At 36.0% G+C, this 27,524-nt stretch overlaps 4 protein-coding genes and 1 long non-coding RNA gene across 6 annotated transcripts; 2 read left to right on the top strand and 3 right to left on the bottom strand.

Moving 5' to 3' along the window:
- Window positions 1–7,296: 7,296 nt before the first annotated feature.
- On the top strand, window positions 7,297–10,691 carry GDPD6 (PLC-like phosphodiesterases superfamily protein). 2 transcript variants are annotated; one of them, XM_086672819.1, is made up of 8 exons: window positions 7,297–7,583; window positions 7,869–8,047; window positions 9,061–9,244; window positions 9,357–9,431; window positions 9,530–9,639; window positions 9,791–10,009; window positions 10,101–10,259; window positions 10,331–10,691. In XM_086672819.1, the coding sequence occupies exons 1-8, from the start codon at window positions 7,565–7,567 to the stop codon at window positions 10,571–10,573; spliced, it is 1,188 nt and encodes a 395-aa protein (XP_086528945.1). In that variant the 5' UTR covers window positions 7,297–7,564; the 3' UTR covers window positions 10,574–10,691. The 2 variants fall into 2 exon arrangements, with proteins under 2 accessions (XP_086528945.1, XP_086528946.1); XM_086672820.1 differs by having other exon boundaries at window positions 7,535–7,583; window positions 7,869–8,211; window positions 8,314–9,244.
- Window positions 10,692–12,197: 1,506 nt separating this feature from the next.
- On the top strand, window positions 12,198–16,755 carry LOC147543390 (calcium-dependent protein kinase 1-like). The gene is made up of 8 exons (XM_086635072.1): window positions 12,198–13,066; window positions 13,805–13,948; window positions 14,094–14,246; window positions 14,334–14,449; window positions 14,538–14,705; window positions 15,971–16,098; window positions 16,220–16,319; window positions 16,428–16,755. Exons 1-8 carry the CDS (start codon window positions 12,388–12,390, stop codon window positions 16,509–16,511), a joined length of 1,572 nt encoding a protein of 523 aa, XP_086491198.1. The 5' UTR covers window positions 12,198–12,387; the 3' UTR covers window positions 16,512–16,755.
- Window positions 16,756–17,555: 800 nt separating this feature from the next.
- Window positions 17,556–19,319, bottom strand: LOC147543389 (F-box protein At3g07870-like). Its single transcript, XM_086635073.1, has one exon. It carries the CDS (start codon window positions 18,929–18,931, stop codon window positions 17,726–17,728), a length of 1,206 nt encoding a protein of 401 aa, XP_086491199.1. The 5' UTR covers window positions 18,932–19,319; the 3' UTR covers window positions 17,556–17,725.
- A 2,116-nt stretch (window positions 19,320–21,435) lies between these two features.
- Window positions 21,436–22,708, bottom strand: LOC147543388 (uncharacterized). The gene is made up of 2 exons (XR_015224102.1): window positions 22,483–22,708; window positions 21,436–21,718 (listed from the first exon to the last, which is right to left on the bottom strand). It is a non-coding gene; the product is annotated as an uncharacterized LOC147543388 (long non-coding RNA).
- Window positions 22,709–25,517: 2,809 nt separating this feature from the next.
- Window positions 25,518–27,319, bottom strand: LOC147543387 (F-box protein CPR1-like). Its single transcript, XM_086672821.1, has one exon. The coding sequence runs from the start codon at window positions 26,990–26,992 to the stop codon at window positions 25,709–25,711; it is 1,284 nt and encodes a 427-aa protein (XP_086528947.1). The 5' UTR covers window positions 26,993–27,319; the 3' UTR covers window positions 25,518–25,708.
- Between the last annotated feature and the right edge of the window lie 205 nt (window positions 27,320–27,524).

The raw sequence follows: 27,524 nt of genomic DNA, 5'->3' as shown, positions 1-27,524 counted from the left end.
CTCTCGATGTGAGTAACTTCGGAGGTCAAGTTTCCGATTTGGCCAGTATCATGAGATCTGTCGATAAGCCTAGCTTTGTTGTTGAGCCAGATTCTCGCTCTTTCATTATTGTATCGTTATCGTTGTCTATCCTTACTTTGGCCTCTGCAGTACCAATCTTCCTTGGATTAGGTCTTCTGGTTTCCGTGTTATGGTTTGGCTAATTTACTGTGTTATTGTCAGGGAGTTTGCATCATGCATTGCATGATATTCCCCGCTAATTCTTGTGACACCGTCAAAGATGCTTTAAGTGGACCTCTTGCTTCTTGCTTTGAGAATGTCACATTTGTCGCAAAATCTTCTTCTGCAAACATGTGGAACTTGAAATAATTTCGAGCATAAAAAAACGATTCCGCGAAGAAGCTGGTTGTAGGGTACAAGGTATCAAATGTTAAGATTCTCTGCTGGAGTCTTCCCTCCTTCTAGGTGATGATTTCTACAATTGAGTTTACTTTGTCACTCAGATAATGATGTATCAACGAACCAAACAATGAACTTCTTCTTGTATTTTCTAGGGACAGAACCTGAAAAAAATCATAAACCTCTCCAACGCTCAAGTTAGTAGAGTATTTTTGCAGTCAAAGAATAAAATTCAAAGTCTAAATTTAGAAGTTAAACTTTGCATGACTGATACATGCGAACCTGATATGTTTATATAGACTCGGTTGACCTACTATGATGATCGGTTGTGATGATGCGGCGGTGAGACACCTGCATAGATGAAACCACGCTTTGATGGTTGTCAAAAACATAACTTTCCTTGTTTGCATGTCTTTCTCATTTGATAGATCTTCTCAAACGAAAGTTAGTTTTTGGCATGTTTTATCCTTTCACGGCACCTGGCATGTTCAAGCTTTCCTTAAAGCTTAGACGGACCTCGCTTGTTTGGTTGATCGTGATTTTCTCTTTTCTAGACTTCGAATCAGGACAAGGCTTAGGTTGGGTAAACCGTAACTCGAATTCGCCTTCTCGTGTCTTGAGGCAAAATAGACTTAAGGGTCTAGCTGATTTCCGCATACCTCCCTTATGAGTTGACCAAAAACTACACCAAGGGCCTCACCGGTAAAGTGACCCTTGAGACGTCAAACCCAACGTAATACACTTGTTCTTGTTTAGGCCCAAGCCGGAAGTCTCTCAATGGGTCGTTGTCGACTAAACCCTTGGAACTCATGTCGAAGCCCAAACACATGCAAAGAGTTTCCAAGTGCACAAAAGTCCATGCGTGTGAATCTCTACACGTCCGGAGCTCGACGCGTCTAAATCTCTACGCACCACGTGGAACAAAACATGTAATGAAGATAAAACGAGAGTGATCTCAGACTTGGTCAAAATGCCTTCAAAGGCAAATATTCCCCTCATTGATGACACTTATAGCGTGGAAACATCTCACACGTTGATGAGATCGTGTACACGCATACTCAGGCCAGTTACCAGATGACATGCACAACCGTTGTGCATGTACAACCAGTATACACGTCACCCAATCTCCAGTATCACGTCATGCACTTACTTCGTACAGTTAGCCATTATTCATCCCAACGGATCTCTCCTCGTGCCCATATAAAGAGGAGTACCTCCATTTCTTAGAGGATCGAACACAGAGCAAAACAACTCCTACTTCTTCTTCTCCACTCGTTCTATGTTCTTCGATTGTCCTTGAGTGCGTACGAGTTACCTGGTCCCCATATGCCTTATCTCCTTTTCTTTACATACTCTTCTAGTTCTAATCGTTCTAGACGTCTTCAAAGATATTATCGATATCATTTGCTCGACGCTTACAGAGATCCTCAAGGAGACCAAAGGTTCTCGGCGCTTCTGGTAACATCTTAAGCTCACACGCCTGATAATCTTCTCCCGTAGCCCCGAGCTCCGACTATTCTACGAGCCTAGCCATTCTCCGATTACACGTCACCTGTGATAACCTCGACATTTCGTTTATTATTCATTATTATACTTTGATGACTTAACTGTCGGAGGCCCCTTAGCAGACACCATCCCGGTGTCCCCCAAGCCTTCACGGGTTTGTTCATGTTTGTTCACCTTCTTTTACAGGTTACATCTAGACGTTGATTGTGCCCATCAATCAAGATCTCGACGTTTGGAATTCCAGAAGACGTTCACGCTTCCGATCTTCTGATTTCCGACCTGTAGACTTCCCACCGTCTACACCTTACTGCTTCAAGCCCCAGAACAGAGTTTTGACCAAGGTCGACCTGGACTTAGGTGACATTGCTCTTTTGAATTCACCTCTCTAGTGACTTGGACACGGGTTGCGCCATTTGTTTCTTGGTTTGTTGTTAACTTCTTGACTTGGTCAAAGCTGACCGTTATTTGGCTCAGCATCTATAACAAAAATTCAGAATTTGACGTTTAGGGGTTTTACAATTGAAATATTTGTAACACAGAAAGAGAGATAAATTTGATTATCTTCTACCGCATTGAAGAATAATCTATCATTCTTGGGAGAAAACCCCCCTGTCAGAATTACATCTGTACAGCAATTGTTAAACTATAGTTGTTTGAAGAAAATCCTATGAGAGTTAGGTCAATTCAAATAATAAATTAGTCTTTCCAGATGTATCAATTAGTTTCACACAATGGATCAATTGTGTGTCATTTTTAACGCATCAAAATTAATTAAATCAATGTAGGGATCAACTGATAAATATAATCTTTTCTTAGATGGGAGGCAAAAAATCCAAGAAACCCAGTGGAAGGAAAAAGCCAACAACCAATATCCCAGTATCCACTTATTTTTTTGAAGCCCCCAGTATCCACTTATGAGACATGCAATAAATGTGGGGAGATTTATGAGAAGGCAAAAGGCTGGAACCATCACATTACCACCACCGTGCATAAAGAAAAAATGAAGAAAATACGCGGAGCAGCAAAATGAAGGAAAAACGCGGAGCAGCAGCAGCTGGAACTTGACAATGGTTATCAGCAGCTAGAACTTGACAATGGTTATGGTCTGTTGACCCTTTACTTTAGTTATATGAACCTTTACTTCAGTTATATGAACCTTTACTTTTGGATGAATCTTCACTAGGGTTTTAGTTATATGAACCTTTACTTTAGACTATTATGATGAGTTTAATATGTTCATGATTTGCTATACTAAATGTTATAAATCTGCAACAATCAAATCTTGAATTAGAAGAGAAAAGAACATTAGGGAATGAAACTAGTATAACCACAAATTCAGCAAATCATTATGTCGATAAGTTTTTTTCGGTGTTCTAGCCTATCTTATATGCACTATATCAGTAGCTTCCTTGATCTTGTGTATATATTCTTTGTTGTGACCTGTGAATTAAACTATTACAATCACTTATAGAATTTTTTTTTTTGAATTGTTCAGCGTGTCTCGAACCCTTGACCTCTAGGGTGGAAGATTATACCTCTTACCACTCCAACCAATGGTTGTTGACAATCACTTATAGAAGTTACTTTCCCAATTCACATAGTTCATTAGGGATTCTAATACTGTATATTCAAATGACGAAAACTTTGGGGGTGTTTGCTTTTGTAATTGTCTGGATATTACACATCCAGGTCTGACTCACCTCACTCGTCTGACTAATAAGGATCCAAAATCTCTCCACGCTCAAGTTAGTAGAGTATTTTTGCAGTCAAAGAATAAAATTCAAAGTCTAAATTTAGAAGTTAAACTTTGCATGACTGATACATGCGAACCTGATATGTTTATATAGACTCGGTTGACCTACTATGATGATCGGTTGTGATGATGCGGCGGTGAGACACCTGCATAGATGAAACCACGCTTTGATGGTTGTCAAAAACATAACTTTCCTTGTTTGCATGTCTTTCAGATTTGATAGATCTTCTCAAACGAAAGTTGGTTTTTGGCATGTTTTATCCTTTCACGGCACCTGGCATGTTCAAGCTTTCCTTAAAGCTTAGACGGACCTCGCTTGTTTGGTTGATCGTGATTTTCTCTTTTCTAGACTTCGGATCAGGTCAAGGCTTAGGTTGGGTAAACCGTAACTCGAATTCGCCTTCTCGTGTCTTGAGGCAAAATAGACTTAAGGGTCGAGCTGATTTCCGCATACCTCCCTTATGAGTTGACCAAAAACTACACCAAGGGCCTCACCGCTAAAGTGTCCCTTGAGACGTCAAGCCCAACGTAATACACTTGTTCTTGTTCAGGCCCAAGCCGGAAGTCTCTCAATGGGTCGTTGTCGTTTCCACGTGCACAAAAGTCCATGCGTGTGAATCTCTACACGTCCGGAGCTCGACGCGTCTAAATCTCTACGCACCACGTGGAACAAATCATGTAATGAAGACAAAACGAGAGTGGTCTCAGACTTGGTCAAAATGCCTTCAAAGACAAATATTCCCCTCATTGATGACATTATAGCGTGGAAACATCTCACACGTTGATGAGATCGTGTACACGCATACTCAGGCCACTTACCATATGACATGCACAATCGTTGTGCATGTATAACCAGTATACACGTCACCCAATCTCCAGTATCACGTCATGCACTTACTTCGTAACAGTTAGCCATTATTCATCCCAACGGATCTCTCCTCATGCCCATATAAAGAGGAGTACCTCCATTTCTTAGAGGATCGAACGCAGAGCAAAAAAACTCCTACTTCTTCTTCTCCACTCGTTCTCTGTTCTTCGATTGTTCTTGAGTGCGTACGAGTTACCTGGTCCCCATATGCCTTATCTCCTTTTCTTTACATACTCTTCTAGTTCTAACCGTTCTAGACGTCTTCAAAGATATTATCGATATCATTTGCTCGACGCTTACAGAGATCCTCAAGGAGACCAAAGCTTCTCGGCGCTTCTGGTAACATCTTAAGCTCACACGCCTGATAATCTTCTCCCGTAGACCCGAGCTCCGACTATTCTACGAGCCTAGCCATTCTCTGATTACACGTCACCTGTGATAACCTCGACATTTCGTTTATTATTCATTATTATACTTTGATGACTTAACTGTCAGAGGCCCCTTAGCAGACACCATCCCGGTGTCCCCCAAGTCTTCACTAGTTTGTTCATGTCTGTTCACCTTCTTTTACAGGTTACTTCTAGACGTTGATTGTGCCCATCAATCAAGATCTCGACGTTTGGAATTCCAGAAGACGTTCACGCTTCCGATCTTCTGATTTCCGACCTGTAGACTTCCCACCGTCTACACCTTACTGCTCCAAGCCCCAGAACAGAGTTTTGACCAAGGTTGACCTGGGCTTAGGTGACATTGCTCTTTTAGATTCACCTCTCTAGTGACTTGGACACAGGTTGCGCCATTTGTTTCTTGGTTTGTTGTTAACTTCTTGACTTGGTCAAAGCTGACCGTTATTTGGCTCAGCATCTATAACAAAAATTCAGAATTTGACGTTTAGGGGTTTTACAATTGAAATATTTGTAACACAGAAAGAGAGATAAATTTGATTATCTTCTACCGCATTGAGCTTTGAAAATGATTTCGATATACACGAGCTTTGAGAGTTTGTATTAATGGTAAGTTCGTGAGTATAAATAAATAAATGAAGTAATGCAGATAATAAAGGTGTTATTTAAGAAGAATCAACAATAATTTGATAATTGAGTGGAAAAAATCATTCGAGAACGAACAATCGTTCAAGATTAGTTCTTCGAGGAGAGACATCATTTTAGCTAGAGATATACTAGTATTTTAGTTTCAGGTGTGGTAATTTAGCATTTTACTTACATATTTAAATACAAACATGTCCCTACTAAAGTCTAGACTATCTTTATGGTGTGTTTGTATGAAGGAATTATGGATCTATGATTACACTGTTTCATGAATCCTAATGATTTTTTTTGTTTGTTTGTTTGAGTACTAATAACAATCCTAGGATTTCTATTGATTTTTTTAAATGCTTCTTAAAACAAAAATTCATAAAGAGTTTTTTGCGAAAAGTGTTTTTATTAAAAAAAAAAAATTTCTCAGAAACCGTTTTGCCTAAAATCCGTTTTAAATCCTTTCTTCTCTCCCTACTCTCTTTAAAGCTCCGACAAAGGGGAGCTTGGTCGGATCCCCTAATTTTGCCCGAGAGCCCGATCGGGCTCTAACGGGCTCGGGCAGATCGGCCCGCGGGCTTTTAAAATAAAAATAATTGAAAAAAAAACTTAATTAAAATAAGTTAAACCGATTTTCATCTATGATTTTCATTTATGATTTTCATCCATGATTCATCAACCTTTATTCATCATCCATCATTCATTATCCATCATTTACACAATACTCTATCAACATAAAAAAAAAATTACATCATTTAAGATTAAAAAAAACAGAAACAAAAAAACAATATAAAACTTCCTATTGTGTAAGCGTCTTATACATCAAAAGATTAGAGAATATAGATGTAAACCTTCCTTGATTTGATGTTATGGTCGCTCTGTATTGATTGGATCCTTTGGCATCTCAGAAAACTTCGATTCGGTTACATAATAAAGAGAGATATTATGAGAAGCTTTGATCGGTTACACCTTAAAGAGAAAGTGAAAGATTCAGAGAGAGAAGAGAAGGGTTTCTGACTGATAGAGATGCAGAGATTCAGAGAGAGAAGAGATTCAGAGATTCAGAGAGAGAAGAGATTCAGAGATTCAGAGAGAGAAGAGAGAATAGAGAGTGAGAGATAAAGATGCAGAGAAGAGAAAAGAGAAGGGGGCGGTGGGGTTGTAAAGAGTTATTAGGGTTTGGTGGTGTATTTAAAGAGTTAGTTGTTAGGGTTCTGACTGATCCAACGGCTGGGGATTTATCCGCCGTTGGATCATGTACAAAGTCGCGGGTATGTAACGGGCGGATTGGGTAGGCTATATTGCGGGTAGCGGGTTCCTTCGGGCGGGCGGGTCTCGGGCATATTTCGGGCGGGCGGGTCTCGGGCGTATTTCATGCGGGCGGTATGGCTCGGTACTCGGGTAAGACCTCCTACCCGAGTACCGCCCACGCCCGCCCCGAAATTTCGGGGCGGGTACGCCCGACTCAGATTCCATTCGGATTACTAACGGTCGGGTCGGATCTCGGATTCTTGGACCGTTTTCCCACCCCTATGCAAGAGTAATAGAATTTTGAGCAGAAAAAAAAAAAATCTTAATTCTATGTATCCAAATACACCCTAATTGAACTTTTTTATCTAAGAAGGAGAGAGAGATTTTACCAGCTATCCAAATTAACAAACTTATGGAATCTAGCAACAAATCGATGGAATCTTCTAAGGCTTAAACGGATATACGATTTTTCCGAGAAAATCGTTGAAATTGTATGTATCTTGTTCCTAATTTGTTGTCCTACAATCTACACAACTAAACAGTATCTTTGTTTTGTCACCGTTAGTTCTGATATCAGAAAAGTTTCAACGGTTAATATTGAGAAAGTTATTTGATTGGTATTGCCGCGATGTACGAGATAGTCTTCTCAAAAGTCTTCATAATTCGTAATCCCCAACCCCAACAATTCATATCTATAAATTATTATGATTTCAATAATTTGAGAGAAGAAGGAGAAAGAGAGCAGTCAAGATGTCTTCTTCATCACTCTGTAAGCTAAATTCTTGAAACCCTAGTTTTATTTTTTAATCTGTTTTGATTTCTACATGTTTGATTACTGTTTCTAGTCTATAGATGTTTGTTCTTGAAGAAGATATTTGGATTTCTATTGAGTTAATTATTGTTGCCCTAGTTTCTTATTATTCCTGATTGGTGTTAAAAAATGTTTATTCAGTAATTTCTTTGATTAACTATCAACAATTTCTCTATTTATGTTTGTATAAGGTTCATTATAATTTCTATTTGATTACTATATTGATTCATTTAATTTTTCTAGGGCTTCTCTCTTTTATGTTTCTATCAATTGTTGCTGGAATTGCTGGGAGACCTTTCTATCCTCTTCCAAGCAAACTGGGTGTGAAGAATAAATCACCATTACAAACTTCTCGACCTTATAATATCGCTCATCGAGGCTCGAATGGCGAAATTCCTGAAGAAACTGCTGCTGCTTACATGGTATGGCAGTATCTAATTCGAACAGCGTAAAAAAAAATTATGTCGATAAGTTTTTTTCGGTGTTCTAGCCTATATTATATGCACTATATCAGTAGCTTCCTTGATCTTGTGTATATATTCTTTGTTGTAACCTGTGAATTAAACTATTACAATCACTTATAGAAGTTTTTTTTTGAATTGTTCAGCGTGTCTCGAACCCTTGACCTCTAGGGTGGAAGATTATACCTCTTACCACTCCAACCAAGGTTGTTGACAATCACTTATAGAAGTTACTTTCCCAATTCACATAGTTCATTAGGGATTCTAACACTATATTCAAATGACAAAACTTTGGGGGTGTTTGCTTTTGTAATTGTCTGGATATTACACATCCAGGTCTGACTCACCTCACTCATCTGACTAATAAGGATCCAAAATCAGCCCAAAACCGTCATCCAGATGAATCACACATCATGGACCAGAAAGAAACAAACATTCTAAAATCTAACTCGGGTCAATTCAGACCTTGAGTCAGAATTCAGATTTGACTTATAAATAGTGAGGAATGTCTTAAATAATATTATGTTTGAATCATAGAAAACTGAAACTCCAAAGTTGAGTAAGAAAAAAATGAAAAATCCTGTAAGATGCATAAACTACATCATTGTGAGCAAAAGCTATGTGAGGGAACTTGGAGAAACTAGAGAGTTAATATTAGTTGGAGAAGGAGACATTACTACAAGTTTTCTTTTATTCGATGGAGCATTATTGTGCCCTGGTCACTGTTTGTTGTACATCAAACAATTTATGCTTTAAACACAAGAAAGTAGATATTCAAATGACATGAAACGTGAGTTGGATGTAGTTCTTCAAGATTTGTTGCCTCTATTAAGAGTTTTTCAGTAGTGGGATCGAAACCAGGGGTTTCGTTTCAAATATGCTTTTATATTCAAGGGTCGAACCATATTTTAGGTTGAGTTGCTAGATCCTTATGCAGTATGTACTGTTCTAAAGATTTTGGTTTCTGTTTGCAGAGAGCTATTGAAGAGGGTACAGATTTCATAGAAACTGATATTCTTGCTACTAAAGATGGAAAGCTAATTTGCTTTCATGACGTAACACTTGATGCTACGACCGATATTGCAAACCATAAACAGTTTGCAGACCGTAAAAGAACATATGAAGTCGAGTATGTGAATATGACCGGATGGTTCGTTGGTATGTATCACATGCAACTCTACTCAATTATTTTTATTTTGGATCATTAACCATCTTACTAGTTTCAATGTTTCACATGTTAATAACCTAAAGTCTTTTCTATTATGAACAGTTGACTTCACGCTACAAGAATTGAAGACCTTGAGAGTTAAGCAGAGATACCCATTTAGGGATCAACAATATAATGGTAAAATCTTGAATAAACCCTTTTCGATATTAAGACATGTCAACCATATCCTTGTCATTGTCATATTCTTATAAACATGTTTGGTGGCCATTTGGCAGGTCAGTTCCAGATTATTTCTTTCGAAGAGTTCATCTCAATTGCTCTAGATGCATCGAGAGTTGTTGGAATCTATCCAGAGATAAAAGATCCAGTTTTTATCAACAAACATGTAAGTAATTTCCTTGTGAATCTTCAAAGAGTAGGAAAGCGAAATATCAACACTTTTTTCCGCTCAACCAAGTATATGATGTTTGCGAAGTGAGAATGAGTGGAACTCTTTTAGTTACGTTTTTCAAGTCCATTTACTTCTGCTCATCCAGGTGAAATGGGCTAATGGGAAAAAGTTCGAAGATATATTTGTCGATACACTTCAGAAGTATGGATACAAAGGCTCGTATCTGTCAAAAGATTGGTTAAAGCAGCCTGCGTTTATCCAGTCTTTTGCTCCAACTTCACTTGTACATATTTCAAACATGACGGATTTGCCAAAAATCTTCTTAATTGATGATACAACTATCCGTACCCAAGACACAAATCAGGTTTTTCTCTTCTTGTTTTGACTTAAAATCTATCGAGCAAGCACTATATATATGTAGTACATATGTTGACATTTTGTTCATCTATATGCAGTCATATGATGAGATTACTTCAGATAGCTACTTTGAATACATAAAAGAGTATGTGGTAGGAATTGGACCATGGAAAGACACGATTGTACCTCCTGACGGAACACATCATCTCACCACGCCAACAGATTTAGTTGCTAAAGCACACTCTCATGACCTACAGGTTGGTAACTTCTGATGATGTCCATATTAATAGCGCTGATATAGTGCCCTTATTGTTAATTTTGTTTTCAGGTGCACCCTTATACTTACCGAAACGAGAACCAGTTCCTACACTTCGATTTCCATCAAGACCCATATGCAGAATATGATTACTGGATTAACACAATTAAGGTAGACGGACTATTCACCGATTTTACAGGGAGTCTTCATAAGTTTCAGCAAATGACAACCTCGCGAGAGGACAAAGACAATTCTGCTTCAAGAATTTTGCAGAAGATCGCCCAAATGATCTTGTCCGACAAAAAGACTAATTGATGAGTTGTGGAGGTGATGTAATTAGTATTTTATGAGGTTGGTTATGCTTGATTTCATGTGAAATTAGGAAAAATACACTAATAACAAGTGCATAGCAATGAATTTTGTGATTAAAGTAGTTGGTAGTTTTATTCCTGCTTGTTTGATTTGTTCAGAGGATAAGGAGTGTCATTGAAGTGTTTGCTTTATGATGTACGTAGGAGAGGATTAGTAGTTTTAAACTAGAACAATGTCAACACTGATAAGGTTGAATCGTCATAAATAATGTCAAAGCCGATAACATCTCGTCTCTAAGAAAGATGTTCAAGTCGTCCGTTGCTTAACGCAACGCCCATATCCAGTGGGTCGACCTATGCAGTGTTATAACTGCTCGAGCTTGATAAATATGTAAGATATTTTGTGTATTCATGGGGTCAAGACACAAAACATACACCAGTCTGTCTGGGGGTCTGGGCCTTGGGTGACAACAAGGTGGAAGTATTGGTGACTATTAGGGGCTTGGGTCCTATTATCACATGGACCTCATTTTTTTTTAGTGGAATGTTAAGAACACTCCCATTTTTAATAAAAGCGCCCCTTTTCTTCAAACTTTTACACTAGTTTATTTTAAAGGATAAGCCATTAACATTTCTAGGAGGCACCTTTAAACTTCCCTTTGCTTTACCTTTATGCCTTGTGTTATTAACTTATAAAGTTTTGTCTTATGCTTCCACTTATGTGTTCTTATTATTCTTCACACTTCAATGTAAGATGACCCAAATCTAATCTGGCCAGTTTGTTTTTCTTATTTAGTTTTCTTTATAAACTAAGTACACCTGGTGACATGTAATTTCTTCTTGCTTTTATCTTAAACACATTAGGTTTTTTATTGACACAAATTTAACATTTCTTTCAGGAATGTAGATATTTTTAATGACTTGACATGAATTAGTATGACTCGGGTTTCATTAGTACTAGTGTTTTTTCAACGTATTCCTTAAAGGGAAGTTTTATAAGGCCTCCCCAATTTTGTTAAAAGGCTTCCCCATGAACCATTTTACTTGCTAAATTATCACTCAGGGGAGGCCTTTTAACAAAAATGAGGGGCCCTATAAAATCTCCCTTCCTTAAATGGCTTACTACACTGAAAATTATTTAGTTTTCTAAATTGTCTTAGAAAAGAATTGATTTTTTAACGTGTACTAAAAATCATGTGAACAAATTCTTTATTAATAGAGTATAAAAGTTCTTCTCACATGTGTTTACACCTTATATGTTCTATTTTCATTAATTTTTTAATGATATAAAAGTAGTTGACCTTCTCTGAAAATAACAAAAAAAAAAAATCTCAATATACAATACATATATATCATTATAATAACTTTTTATTTTTTGGTGAAAGTCATTATCTTAATTTAAATAGAAGAACCTTTAAAATAAAACTACAGGTTTACCCTTTTACCATAAAAGATTGATGCTCCCAAGATTTACCATTTAAAACAAGAAAATGGAGTAACACTTTTCTTATTTTCTTGTTGAAAGAAAATAACACCTAAATAGACATTTTGTTTCTTAATATATCAATAACATATTTCATCAAAAAAAAATATCAATAACATAATGTCCTAAATATTAGTATTTTTTTTATATGGAATCTCACTAATTTGAAAATTTTGTTCACAGACTTTTTAGTGAAAGAAGTAATTTCCTTATATCTCAACTGTCATTCTTCTTCATGGAATCTCACTTTTTCTCTCACTACAAAATCACTGTCTGTTTCTCTCTCTAAATTCTTTAATCAAAAAATTTTCTGTCCCTTTTGACTCCCAAAAGAAATGGGTAATACACCACCTTCTTCATCTTCTCCAAAACCAAGAACCAACATGGACCTTAATGAACCTCCTCCTCCTCCTCCTACTACTTATCATCGTCCTGCTTATCATCCTCCAAAACCCACACTCCAAAACCCATCACCAGTCATACAAAGACAATTTTCCACCGGAATCGGAAGAGTCCTTCGCCGTCCGATGGAAGATGTACGGTCAAAATACATATTTGGACGTGAATTGGGTCGTGGGCAATTTGGTATTACTTATTTAGTTACTGATAGAGAAACTAAAGAACAATTTGCTTGTAAATCAATTTCAATTCGGAAATTGATGAGTAGATCAGATTTTGAAGATGTAAGAAGAGAAATTCAAATAATGCATCATTTAACTGGTCATAAAAATATTGTTGAATTGAAAGGTGCTTATGAAGATCGTAATTCAGTTAATTTAGTAATGGAACTTTGTGGTGGTGGTGAATTATTTGATAGAATTATAGCTAAAGGACATTACTCTGAAAGGGAAGCTGCTAATTTATGTCGTCAAATGGTTAATGTTGTTCATTATTGTCATTCAATGAGAGTTATGCACAGAGATCTTAAACCTGAGAATTTTTTGTTTTTGAGTAGTGATGAAGATTCACCATTGAAAACTACTGATTTTGGGTTATCTGTTTTCTTCAAACCAGGTGATTAAATAAATACTTCCATCTTTTTCTCTGTTTTTGTTAGTTGAGTTATTTTATCGAATATGTTGTGTGCAAGTTTTAATGTATACAAATTTCTTTTATTACAGTTGAGTGATTAGTGAGAATAGTCCCACATGGGAAAATATACTCTGGTAACTTAGAATATTATATCTAGGTCATTTCGACTTACTGTCAAATTGGTTTTGAGCTGGATGTTAACACACTTAACATGATATCAGATATAGGTTGGTTGTACGTGATAGGCCCAACATTTAGACACCCGACAAAAAGGCATATTTAAGGCTCCAAGAAAGCCACACATAAGGGGGGAGTATCGAGATTGGCCCAATATTTAGACACCCGACAAAAAGGCATATTTAAGGCTCCAAGAAAGCCACACATAAGGGGGGAGTATGAGAATAGTCCTACATCGAGGTCCTCTTTACTGATTGCGAATTTGTTTTGAGTTGGATCCCCACAAACTTTAGTAATTAAAATAGTTCAATTGCGAGTAATTGTTAAATAGTTATCATCATTAGAGTTGCTTTCATCTCTAGTTTGTGTTGTTTTAGTAGAATTATCGAGAAAGAATTGTCCATATAGATCATGTTAATGAAAAAGATTATGACATGGGAATTGTTTTGTACTCTCTTTAGTTTCATTTCAATTGAAGATTTGGAGTCTAGTGATAGCGTAGTTTTAACGGTGACTTAGTCTTTGAGGTTCACTTGAGTGCAGGTGAAGTATTTGATGACATTGTAGGAAGCTGTTATTATGTGGCTCCTGAAGTATTACGAAAGAATTCCGGAGTTGAGGCTGATATCTGGAGTGCTGGTGTGATACTCTACGTTCTTCTTAGCGGCTTCCCACCTTTTTGGGGAGGTATATGCTTCATTTATATTTCTAACTAATGGTGCTTAATCGGCATCCACAGAATGGTGGTTTTACTAACTTTTATAGAATGGCACCAGATGCTGCTTTGGTAGTATGAGTTTTTTTTTCTTTTGACTCTCCTTTTCTCATGCAGAAACTGAAGAGGGCATCTTTGAAGCTATTTTACGGGGCCAAATTGATTTATCTTCTGATCCGTGGCCTTCCATTTCGAGTAGTGCAAAGGAACTTGTACGAAATATGCTTCAGTATGACCCAAAAGAACGTATTACTACTGTTGAAATTCTAAGTAAGTTCAAGTTCGAAATTTGTGTTTATCTTTTTATGTATTTGGAGGAATCGAGAAGTGTAACTCAAATCTGTAAACAACTCTCAGATCATCCATGGGTCAGAGAAGATGGTGATGCATCTGATGAACCAATTGACAGTGTTGTCTTATCTAGGATGAAGCAATTCAGAGCAATGAACAAACTCAAGAAAGTAGCTCTTAAGGTTAGTCTTGTTTGGTCATCTTTCGGTTTTCATAAGATCACCTAATGTGTTGTAATCTAAACATTCTTTGACTTTATTTCGTTATCAGGTCATTGCGGAAAATCTATCTGAAGAAGAAATCATGGGGTTAAAAGAGATATTCAAATCCATGGATGTAGATAACAGTGGAACAATCACATTTAATGAACTCAAGGAGGGTCTTCCTAAACTAGGAACCGTGCTTTCCGAGTCTGAAGTTCGACAATTGATGGAAGCGGTATGATTTCATTTTTCATTTAATCGTCTTTGTTTTCCTTTTCATTTCATGAGCTATTGTCGATATCTCACACGGGTAATTTACTTATCCGTTCTCACTCTTTGTTAGACCAGCCTCCCTTTTTGAGAAGTATATAAAATATAATATGCCGTTTCGAAAGTCTCTTCAGAACCTAGACTTCTTACTAGAACAAAGGGTATTTTATTTTCTCCTGAAAGGCAATAATGTATGAAGAAGGCTAACCTTAAGAGCTTATATTGATGGAAATGGAATCATTGATTCGTGAACAACAATTTTGCTCTCTCTGTGCGATGAAAGACTAGACTTATTAAAATATTGCTCTCTCTGTGAGATGAAAGACTAGATTTGTGTGAGCTGAAAAGGAGACATGAATGGGGCGAGAAATTGTAACAGAGAGCAATTAAAATCTCACAGAAGAAACACATCCTAATTCGGCACGAACATGTGAAAATTGACCCAAGCTAGCTCTTTGTAATTCGAGGCTCACACATCAAATGTAGATTTGATCTCAATAATGATCACTTCTGTAAATCTACTGCACCTTCCAAGAACCAAGTGCTCCTCTGCTTTCATACTTAGTGGGGGATGGCAAAGAAAGTTAGCTCTGACATATCCTTGTACATGGAGATCCCTGGCTGGGGGAACTTCCAGGAGAGGAAGTTGTTTACCATCTTCTTAGAAGGTGTAAAAATAGTTGCCTCCAACCTGTGGAAGAGTAGTAGCAGGAAATAATCCAAGTTTTGAAAATTCATCTGCTCTCCACGAATACGAAACCCATTTTCTGAAGTCTGTCCTGAACACGAATTTTGCCAAGGTACCACCCAAATGAATAAGAGTATTAAGGTTTTCACACTAAAAATCATTCTTACATCTACTTCCAAGTTGTCTCGTCAACTATGTTCGTGCTGCTTCTGCACTGGTTACTGTACTTACCACTCAAAAAGGTTCCCCCTCTATTCTAAATCCGCAACAGCTCCGTACTCTCTGATCTCATGTCCAAAATCGTAGAGCCTTTCTGCAATGAAACTTGGTATAGGGCCAGGAAAAATTCTTGCAGTTTAATAAATCACATGTAAAAGATTATACTTTGTATGACATTTGTTTCTAAATGTGGAGATTATGTGCAGATATATCGTACGATGACTGCGTCTAGTTTAACAGATTTGCCTACATGTTATACCTACTTTCATCGTTTTTCTATCATATTATAAGTGAACAACGATTTTGCTTCTTTTTTAATTCAGGCTGACATTGATGGTAATGGAATCATTGATTATATAGAGTTTATAACGTCTACTATGCACATGAATAGAATGGAGAAAGAAGAGCGTCTCTACACTGCCTTCCAGTATTTTGACAAGGATGATAGCGGGTGATCTTTCATTTCTCGTTAAAAAATTTTAGTTATAATTTTCTCGACACTCGAAATAACAGACTTCAAAGTTTCCAGTATTCTCTTATCACTAATCTTTCTTAACTACTCTACTTTTAAGGTACATCACAAAGAGTGAACTTCAACAAGCTCTCACAGAGTATAATATGGGTGATCAGAAAACTATCAAAGAAATAATTGAAGAAGTCGATACAGACCATGTACGTTTCTTTCAAATCAGTGTTCTATAATTATGTGTACATATGTATCTCATGAACATTTTTTTACCTTTTATAACTCCATTTTTTCTTCTTCGATTATAACTGCAGGACGGGAGAATTAACTATGAGGAATTTGTCGCCATGATGAGAAAAGGCAATCCTGAAATTGCAACTATTTGGAGGCGTAAATGAGTAATAGCACAGTTACTTTAAGCTTTGAAAGTGGTGTATTAAGATTATGGTTTACTTCATGGTTTCTTGTTTCTTACATCAACCATGAGCATATGGTGACTACAAATTTTTTTTTTGTTGAAATTGGTGACTACAAATTAGATGATTGACTGCTAAATGATATAATGCTTATTTCTGATACACTGCATTAAAAAAAAACTTGGTTCATGTCGATTCAATTATTATGATAGTGATGTTTTATACTGATAGTTGTCTGTCACTCTGTCTCTTTTGCTGCTGAATGATTGAATACTGTGATAGCTGGAGGAAGTGTCTGTTATATATGTGTGAGCTCGAGCTTAGTAATTGTCGAGGCCTTTGGTGGGCTCGTGGAGCCTTTGTTAGGAATGAAACTTGGTATCAACGGAGTTGAGTCTGGGTGTCAAAACCGAGAACCATATTGATAACTATTAAGGCTTGGGGTGTCATAGACATAAGTCTCTCTGCTTCTCATTGATGCTGGATGATTTAAACTTAACTCTCTTTCTCTCTCTTGTGAGTTGAGTTCATCACAGTAGATATTTCAGGCATTCCTGGTTAAAAGTGATCTCTGTACTGTTACTATTTTTTTTTTCTTATATGATCTCTCTTCTACTCCAACATCAAGACCGCTCCGAGTTATCATCTTTCTCGATCGGTATGTCATTACTGTTACTATTTTCCTTCTTATAAATCAATAAGATCTTAAGATTTTTTCAGTGAACAGAAGAAATACTAAACCATCCTCGGAAAACACCAAAGCGAATGATCTATACTCGTCAAAAGTGAAACTAACTGGAGTAAAACAAGGAGGTGAAGGGACTAATCCGAACCTCTCTTCAGACAAATCAAAAGCGCCGATCCTCCCTATATTTTCCGCCCAGTTAAGAGCTCTAGTCGCGAGGGTACAAATAGTAACTCTTAATATTCCAAACTAGAGAAGGTGGTGTACTGGTGTGTGAATAACACTTGACTCAATAATAGTAAATTAACCAGGTCAAGTGAAAATGGTAAATAAACAAAAGCTTACAAATTTCCGATTATATTATTGAAGAAAGAAAAGTTCCCGAACAACAAAAAGAGAGTTCATAAGAAATTTAAACTAGTATCTCTTAAATGCTTACCCATTTCTTCTGCGAATCATCTCCAGATCTTTTTCTCTCAGCAGTTAAGATTATTTTCACTTCATCTAGTAATCATTTACCAACTTGTATCGTTTTTGTGGTTTTCTCAAGAGCACTCAATGAAACGAAGGTGTTCATATGATCAGGTATAACTCGATAAAACGTATCAATGCAAACATCCACTGGAGATTTTACTTCTGTAGTTTTTGTGTCGTAGAGATAAAGATTTGATCTATTGTATAATAAAACTTTACGGCTCTTTGTCAAGAGAATTTGAGGCATACCATCAACAAAACAATCAACCAAATCCACTTTTATAATCAGTTCCATATTCCAACTCGACGAGTGGGAGTTACCATCTTTTTTATACAACCATAGCTCTACTTTTCCGTTGCTATGATCATAAGAAACACTCAGCAATCCTCCGAATACCCCAAGTCTAAAAGTGTTGTCCTTTTCAATAAGATTATAATTCTGAGGAAAACAAGGAGGAGATGGGAGGACTCGGAAACTTTCGTCGGTCAAATCAAAAGCCACAATCCTCCTTGTGTTCTCCTCCATCCAGTGAAGAGCTCCATCTGCAAAGGTACCAATTGAATAATTGAACCATTTATCACGTTCCAACTGGTAAGTGGTCTCTCCAACGTTTCTCCATCCACGGTCACTGCCAAGAGTGTATACATGGATGATTGCAACAATGGGTTGCATGATTCCAGCATAGCGATGTTGGGAATCATCATCAGAGACAGAGTAGTCTATTTTGACGACCTTGTACTCGTTCGTGGGGGAACTGTAACCAAATCCGACACCCACCGTATAGAATTTTCTAAAAGGATTATTTGCCACCGTGTTAAATTTAGGAAGATTCACATACTCTCTAGTCATTCGATTACAAATAAAAATAGGTTCCCATAAACATTTACCATCACTTAAACAAACTAAACCATTACATGAACCAACAGTACAAGAATAGTAGGAAGAGTAGGGTGGTTGAACTTTAAACCTTCTAACTGTCATGCTAGACTTCTTGGACTTTTGATCATAATTATATTCTCCATAACAAAGTGGAAAATTATATTGAGTAGCGAAAATGAAACCTAATTTACCAGTTGAATCATTAGGATCTTCAATTTGTTGAACAAGATGCATATGAGCGAAGGAAGAATGGCTTATTAGAGATAACCAAGTTTTGCATACTAATTTACAATTTAATACAGACAATCCTGGCAAGCGAGTAAGTATGTTTAATATGATCTCTTCAAGTATAAAATTATTCATCTCTCTTACTTCAACTATATAAGTACTATAATATGATTAATAGTAACGAATTTAGTAAGAGATTGATAGCAATAGATATTGTTTCATACCAGAGCAAAATTAGGTTGGGGTATACAACAGATTGAAGGAATTAGGTTAGGGTTTGATGATCAATTTCTCGCCTACCTGGGATGGTTAGCCGTTCTAGGGTTTGATGATATAGGTTAAAAGAACAACGGAGAAAGTTTAGTAGGAGTGAAAGACTCAAATCTACTTTGGAGAAAGACCACCTCTTCGGCTCAAACACATTATTCTACTTATGTCGATCTCTTGAAATAGAAACTCAAGATAGGGTTTTAGAATGAGGGAAAGTTTGAGATTTTGGAGGGAAAGATATTATTTGGAAATCTGGGTTAAAATGGGGGAAATTAGGTCAAATGACCTTTGACCCAATTGACTTTGGTGGAATGACCCTTATTTCTCAAGTTCCTTGAAATGACCCTATTTTTGCTATTTTCTTCCAAGTTTGCCCCTCAATATAAAATCGAGTCTAGATTTTCTAGACACCCGATTTTGATCCAAACCGAGAAACCCCTCTCTCTCTAGAACGAAATTTGATGGGTTCTTAGAGTTTTCAAAATCATTCCACCCTTCCCTCTTCAATTTATATGGCATTAATCAATGCAATTGAGTCTCAATCATGAAACATCTTGAATCTTCTCTCTCATCTAGGGTTTTAATTTTAAATCTCTTCTTCTTCATCGGAAATTTCGCCCAAATTTTTACTTGGTTAGGGTGGTTGATTTGTTGAGGTAAGTTCATCTTTGTTATAGCTACCTTATTTCATCTTGATTTTTATTTCGTTTCTTACTATATGTTGTTTTGTTTGGTTTTGAATTGGTTTTTGATTTATCTACCTATTGTTCATCTTCTTAGAGTGTTACAACTTCATGATTATCTATTGTTTTAGGTTATGTTTTGATTGTTTATCTAATGTTTAATGTAATTTCATCTAATATATTGTTAATTTTTCAATTTTTGCTTGGGTTTTACCTTAATCTTATGCATTAGTTACTTTGCTTGACAATGTTCACCATGTGTTTGTTAATAGTCCTCAATGAATGAAAATATTGTTCATGTTTGTTGAAGTTTGTTCTTACTTCATCTTCATTACTACATCTTATGTATTGCTTGATTGTAAATTTACATCTTGAATTCATCTTCCTTAATTGGTGCATACAACAAACATCTTCCTTATTCTTGGACCAAATAATATAGATGTCATGACAAATGGTAGAACTTACAAGAATTTATAAGATGAAGTTACTTTTTTTAACACAAAACAAAAGTTCCTCATCTATCTTCAGCATTTTCACAACATTTCCACGACCAAACTGATACTTCAGAACTGTTGTTTTTTACTTGGGAACCTTGCATATGGTGTAGAAGCTGACTTTTGCAATGAAGGTTAATGCAAGTTGCTGCTTAAAACTAAAAAATAATGTGTATAAAGTTCTTTTGTTTATGGTCATCCTTTTCTGCACTAATGCATGTGGTGCTAAGCATAATTCCTGAAAATTTGGATGAAACACTTTTAGCGTGGGAGAGTGTTACTTTTCAAATTGGTACTTCGCTTTTGTCAATTTACATGTTGAATTCATCTTATGTGTTGTCAATTTACATGTTGAATTCATCTCATGTTTGTATGTATTTTGGAAGTTAGTAGTAATTTTAGTACGTACAAATAATGAATTTATTTTTGTTTTGTAGGGTAATTCCTAATAGAATCCGTGAGCATTTGGTTATTTCATGGTGGTAGATTGGAAAAGGAGTTCAAATTGTATTTCTTGACGCAATGCACGGTGCATGCATTTAACACCTTAGTAATAATTTGAAGGCAAAGTTTAAGAAAGATGATTTCCTTTCGTTATTTTTTAGAGCAAGCAAAAGCTACAAAACTTTCAGACCTTAAACGGTTATTTTTTATAGTATGCCACGATTTCTCGATACATAGTGAATGAATTTGTATTTTTGATTTGCAATGTTTGAAAATTTGACCCAAATAACAGAGAAGAAAGATTTAGAGATATTGTCACAAAGATTGTTGTGTCGATGAAGAAAAATTATTTGTGAAGTCTCTTAATGTATCTCAAATGAAATATATTCTAATGTAATATGACCTTTTACTTTGTCCACTTTTAATTCTGTTGTGAACTCATTGTATGTATGTGACTATTCCAAGACGTAAATTTATGTTCTTCCATGGTTGTAAAAAAACTTAGACGGTGTTATATGACAAGAGTACAGTAGTCTAGACTCGGACTGCAGGTGTCTAGACTCGGTCTCCAGGAGTCTAGACTCGGACTCCAGGAGTCTAGACTCGGACTCCAGGAGTCTAGACTCGGACTCCAGGAGTCTAGACTCAGACCGTCTCAGTCTAGACAGACCGTCTCAAGGAGTCTTTCAATGTCTACTCCCACACTGTGTGGACAAATCCATAAGAAATTTAAGCATTCAAATTAATATTACTAAATTGTAATAGATATCAAAGTAAAATAAGTCGAAGTATTTCCATAGGTGAAGTACTTTGAATTGTCCCCGAAACCATAAAACTCAATTTTGTCAAGCTATTCTTCCTATCTTCTCATACTATTTTATTAAAAACTTCACGAAGTTCTCTAAGTGTTTTCCCGTCTGATAGAACTTTTTCGGTTTGTTTACCACCAATATACTTTATTTCGTCATTCACATTTTACAATCTACCACCATGGAATAACCAACCGCTAACGGATTTCATTAGAAATTATCCTACAAAACAAAGATAAATTCATTATTGGCATGTATTAAAAGTACTACCAACTTCCAAAATACAAACAAAACAAGATATTATGCTTGAAGATTATTAAGTAATACAAGGAAACACAAGGTCAAACATCAACAAAAAATAGATACATTTAGAAGCTATATATATATATAACACCGATTTCATCGAGGAAAGTAAACTTGTATAGGTTACAATCTAGACTGAGTCTGAACTAGTATAGGTTACTAATATTGAGGACTATTAACAAATCATGTCTAGCATTCTTTCAATTATTCGTCACGTTGCAAATATTTTAAGTGGGATCATTCACAAAAGATTATCTTATGTCTCGCAAGACATTAATACCTAAAGATATGAATTGATAGCCATTGAGGACAACTATCAAACACATGAATGATGAACAAACTTCAACAACATTAACAATACTTTCATTCATTGAAGACTATTAACAAACACATGGTGAACATTGTCAAGCAAAGTAATCAATCCATAAGATTAAGGTCAAACCCAAGCCAAAATTGAAAAATAAGCAACACATAAGATGAATTTAACATTACACAATAGATAAACAACCAAAACATAACATAAAACAATGTAATAATGTACTTATTACAAGGTAAACCCTAGGAAGATGAACAGTACATAAATAAATCAAAACTCATACAAAACCAAACAAAACGACCTATAATATGAAACAAATTAACAATGAAGATGAAATATGGTAAAACCATAACAAAGATGAACTTACCTCAACAAATCGACCAAACCCTAACCAAGTAAAAATTTGGGCGAAATTTCCGATGATGAAGAGACGGGAGAGAAGATTCAAGATGTTTCATGATTGAGACTCAATTGCATTGATTAATGTCATATAAATTGAAGAGGGAAGGGTGGAATGATTTTGAAAACTTTAAGAACCCATCAAATTTCGTTCTAGAGAGAGAGGGGGGGTTTTCTCGGTTTGGATCAAAATCGGGTGTCTAGAAAATCTAGACTCGATTTATATTGAGGGGCAAACTTGGAAGAAAATGACAAAAATAGGGTCATTTCAAGGAACTTGAGAAATAAGGGTCATTCCACCAAAGTCAATTGGGTCAAAGGTCATTTGACCCAATTTCCCTTAAAATGGTAGTTGAAAGATTATGGTGATAAAATAGGGAAATTGGGTTAAATAACCTTTGACCCATGAGAATTTGTTGGAATGACCTTGATTTTTTGTTACCTCTCAAATGACCTAATTTTTGTCAATTAGTTTCAAGTTCACCCTCTAATATATATGGAGTCTAGAAAATCTAGACCCCATATTTCGCCCCAAACAAAAGATAAAGGAGAACACCCCCTCTCTCTCTCTAGACTGAACCCAATAATTACAACGCAATGAAAGAATAGTTCAAGTGAAAATGAAGTTTGATTAGAACAAATTGAGAATAAAAGGGGGAAAAATAGTTTTGCTAATCAATCATCTTCTTTACCTATGATGTATAATGAGAAATTGAAGGATTTCTTATGATAAAGCTATTTAATAATCATCAAGAGATTAATGAACCCATGATGTATAATGAGAAATAAATGAATCTTCAATTAACCTTAAATCCCATGAATTTGTGTTCTTCTATGTATATTGTTGGAACCCTAAATCCCATGATGTATAATGAGAAATATAATGAACAATTGTTTGGTCAATTTGTGTTCTTCACTGTATATTGTTGAAACCCTAAATCCCATGAACCTTATTTTGCTATAAGCTATCAAAATTTGATTATTCGCCATTACTAATAAAAACTGAAACCCTAAATCCCAAATACACATACACTTCAAAGAATCCTGTACTAGCAAACACAATTAGATGCCCTAAAAATTGAAACCCTAAACCCCAAACCCCAAATACTAACTCAAAAAATTGAGACTTAAGTTTCGTTTTATAGAGAGAGAAAAGGTTTATCTAGGTCTGTCTTTAAGAATTGTGGAGTCTAGATTTTTTAGACTCTCTATATATGAGAGGGTAGTGTTGGAAGAATTGGACAAAAATTGGGTCATTTAAAAGGTAAACAGAAATTGAAGTCATTCCTACAAATTCTCATGTGTCAAAGGTTATTTAACCCAATTTCCCAAAAAGAAGGATTTTTGAGTGAAAGGTCCAATTTTTGGGGGGTAAAACCAAAATAAATCCTACCTTCCCAAAAAATGAGTTTTCAGTCCAAATGTGAGGACAACTCATTGTTTCCTGGTTTTTTTTTATCCCCCTCTTGCCCTTGGATGGGACATGCTGACGTTTCATGACAAAAAAAAAAACTGAATGGTAAATAAAGTAATTTTTCGTACACAAAAAAATTCAAATTTTTTTGAAAATTCAAACAAAATTTCAAATTCCCGCCCAGCAAACCATCTCTTCCTGATAAATAAAATAATTTCCCGTACACAAGAATATTCAAATTTTCAAATTTTTTTGAAAATTTCAAACGAAATTTCAAATTCCCACCCAGCAAACCATCTCCTCCCGGTAAATAAAATAATTTCCCGTACACAAGAAAATTCAAAATTTCAAATTTTTTTGAGTAATTTCAAATTTTCAAATTTTTTTGAGAAATTTCAAATTCCCGGTACAAAAGTGTCTAGTACAGAAGAAAATTTTCGGTAAATAAAATAATTTCCCGGTCACAAGAAAATTCCCGGTACAAAAGTGTCTAGTACAAAGAAAATTTCTAGTAAATAAAATAATTTCCCAGTGCGTCAGACAATTTTTTTAAAAAATTTCGTTTCCCGAAAATTTTTCGATGGCAATTCCGTAAATTTCTGAACAGTACAGATTCTGATGGACGGGTTGTCAGATTCCTTTTTAGAAAAAAAAATCGTTTCCCGAGAAAATTTCGATGGCAATTTTGTAATTTTCGATGGCATGAACCGTAAATACTTTGTTTTCCAAGGGTCATTTCGTCATTTTTCCCAACCTGACTCTTTGGACCTGCCTTTTATTTTTTTCGCTACCTAGGATGGGAAACCTATTTCTTCCCTCATTTTGGATGGTTAACCCAATCCCCCTAAAAAGAATCTGCAAACAAGTATCTGCAATATCAAACTAGGACCCAAGTACCCAACACAAAGTGATAAATCACGTAAAAGATGAGAATATAGAGAACAGAGAAAGAGGGATATGAAACAATGATCAAAAGGGAAGGAAAAATTAGAGAAAGAAGATGCGAGTACGAAAGAGATGAAAAAGAATAAATAGAGAAGAGATGAACGAAATCCCCACCCCCTGTTCCCTCTCTATATCACTGATATCTTTTCTTTCCCGCCCTCCTTTGTCTCGTCTGTTTCAAAGAAACTCAATTGATGAACATATTTTTTGCGAAGAATATTAGCTCCTGCATTTAATTTTCTTTAAGCAGTTCTATAAAAGATCAGCATGCCATTAACGTAAATCTAACAAGATAAAACATAGAGGTAAAACTAGTTAACATTAGATTAATGTAGTAAACCGTCAATTATGCACCCATTTAATATAAAATTAGAGCTTAAGTTGTGAAGGAGTCAAACATTAGCCTTCACGAAATGAGCCCAATTCTTTTTACTTGAGTTCAGGAATACTAGACATGAGCGGACATCTATCAACTTTGAAGTGTTCATCCTCTTTATAATTATAATAAACGAGTATGATAGCACAGAGCTCTAATTTTCTACTCAAGATTAGTAAAGAAAGTCTCTTTGTGAGTTCCATGGAACAAAATTAAACAAAACAGTTTGAACTACAAGCTGCATACTAGTCAGGTCATAAGTATCAAGTTTCTATATAAAAGAGACATCGACAATTATAATAGCAAAACCTTAGAAACACCATTGTCCAAGATGCATGTTCACAGATAACAAAAATATATAGGGTAAATCTTCACAAAATGATGACGACCAACAGATACCAACATACGGGAAATTAAATAAAGAGAAAACATAGGAAGATAACAAAATCTCAAATCTGTTCATTGTAAGTCAGACTTACACGGTCTAGAGCTTACTTTCAGATTTCCTCTTTCTCCACCTGCTGGCAGTTCAAGACGACGCTTTCTACCTCTAGTAATCACATCACCAACTTTAATGATCTCCGTACTTTCTTCTAAAGCTTTCAATGAAACAAATGTGTTCATGTGATCAGGTATGATTTGATAAAAGAAATCCTTTTTAAAATCGACAACTTCTACATCTGCAGTTTTTGTATCGTAATGATAGAGTCTCTTCCTATTGCATAATACAACATCACAGTCCTTTGTCAATAGAACCTTCGAGATATTGTACTCACTATCACTCATGAAGTCCACATCGATAATCAGTTCAACGTTCCAACTCCGAGACTGGGAGTTATCATCTTTTTTCAATACGTCACTACTGTTACTATTTTCCTTTTCTTTATATGACCATATCTCTATTTTTCCTTCCCTATCATCATAAGAAACACTCAGCCATCCTCTAAACACCCCAAGTCTCAAAGGGTTATACTCTCCTACTGGTATATCGCCCTTAGGAAAACAAGGAGGAGACGGGAGCACTCGGAAACTTTCTTCGGCCAAATTAAATGCTACAATCCTCCCTCCCTTGTTTTCCGTCCAGTGAATAGCTTCATGTGCAAAGGTACCAAGTGAGTAATACCACTTACCACATCCCAACACGAAAGTGGTTTCTTCAAGGTTTCTCCACCCATTTCCATCGCCAAGAGTGTACACTTGGACGATACCAACGGATCCACCAACACAGTAGACAATTCTGACAACCTTGTATTCGTTAGAGGAGGAAATATACCCAAACCCGACACTCACTCTACGATATTCCGAAGAAGGTTTTTTTTCCATCATATTTAAACTGAAACTTGGCAGATGCACACACTCTCTGGTAATTGGATTAAAGATATAGATAGGATCCTCGAGTCCATCGTTAACAGCTAAACAAATTAACCCATTACATGAACCAACAATCCAACCGTTAGAAGTGGGTGACTTAATTTTCGACCTTACAAGTTTCATGCTAGACTTGGACTGATTATCATCATATTCTCCATAACAGAGTTCCACTGGACTCAAGAAAAGGAAACCCATTTTACCAGTAGAGTCATTTTGATCATCTAGTTGTTGAAGAAGATGGAAATGAGCAAAAGAAGAATGCCTAATTAGGGTTAGCCAGGGTTTGCATACTAATTTGCAGTTAAATACAGATTCTACAGGCAAGCGAGCAAGTATGTTTACTATGATCTCTTGGGGTATAAGATGATTCATCTCTCTTTACTACTTTTTCTATGAAAATTTAAATGATTCAAAGCAATATTTAGTTAGAGATTGTGAAAGAGAAAACAGTAGAGATGTCTTTATACCAGAGCGAAATCTTCTTCAACCTCACAGTGGATCGCTAGATTGAATAAATTAAGAGTAGAAGTAGAGCTTGAACTTCTGAGTCAGTATCAGATCAGAAAACTGAATGATGGTATTCTCCTAACACTTCTCCCGCGCAGTTGGTTCTAGGGTTTAAAGGGAGGGAGTTTGAGATTTGGAAGGTAAAGATTTTTTATTTTGGGAAGTCGGGTTAAAAAGGTAAGTTAAGACAGGGATATCGGGGGTTCTACAAACGCTCATCATAAAATGCTATTGGGGGCGACATAGTTGTAGCGACTCAAAAGCGAACTAGTGGAAACCTGACACGTGGCGCCAGAAAAAGAGAATCACGTGAACTTCAAAGAAAGCTTTTTCGATTTTTACACTTCAGTCCATATTTATCCCGTGTTTACAGTTAACTCCCTCTGCCCAAAAAATT

The sequence above is a fragment of the Eschscholzia californica genome, unplaced genomic scaffold, assembly GCF_041429995.1.
Source record: "Eschscholzia californica isolate CP2 unplaced genomic scaffold, dmEscCali1.0.p SCAF_4, whole genome shotgun sequence".
NCBI lineage: Eukaryota > Viridiplantae > Streptophyta > Magnoliopsida > Ranunculales > Papaveraceae > Eschscholzia > Eschscholzia californica.
Note: the sequence above shows the minus strand (reverse complement) of the source record. Positions and strands in the feature narration are given on the sequence as shown.

Bases quoted from the DNA above. Each gene is read 5' to 3' on its own strand.
- GDPD6 (XM_086672819.1), top strand. The intron at 8,048-9,060 runs GTATGGCAGTAT...TTCTGTTTGCAG, and splicing joins AAACTGCTGCTGCTTACATG to AGAGCTATTGAAGAGGGTAC. The intron at 9,432-9,529 runs GTAAAATCTTGA...GCCATTTGGCAG, and splicing joins TAGGGATCAACAATATAATG to GTCAGTTCCAGATTATTTCT.
- LOC147543390 (XM_086635072.1), top strand. From the start codon at position 12,388: ATGGGTAATACACCACCTTCTTCATCTTCTCCAAAACCAAGAACCAAC. The intron at 13,067-13,804 runs GTGATTAAATAA...ACTTGAGTGCAG, and splicing joins ATCTGTTTTCTTCAAACCAG to GTGAAGTATTTGATGACATT. The intron at 14,450-14,537 runs GTTAGTCTTGTT...TTTCGTTATCAG, and splicing joins TCAAGAAAGTAGCTCTTAAG to GTCATTGCGGAAAATCTATC.
- LOC147543389 (XM_086635073.1), bottom strand. From the start codon at position 18,931: ATGAATAATTTTATACTTGAAGAGATCATATTAAACATACTTACTCGC.
- LOC147543387 (XM_086672821.1), bottom strand. From the start codon at position 26,992: ATGAATCATCTTATACCCCAAGAGATCATAGTAAACATACTTGCTCGC.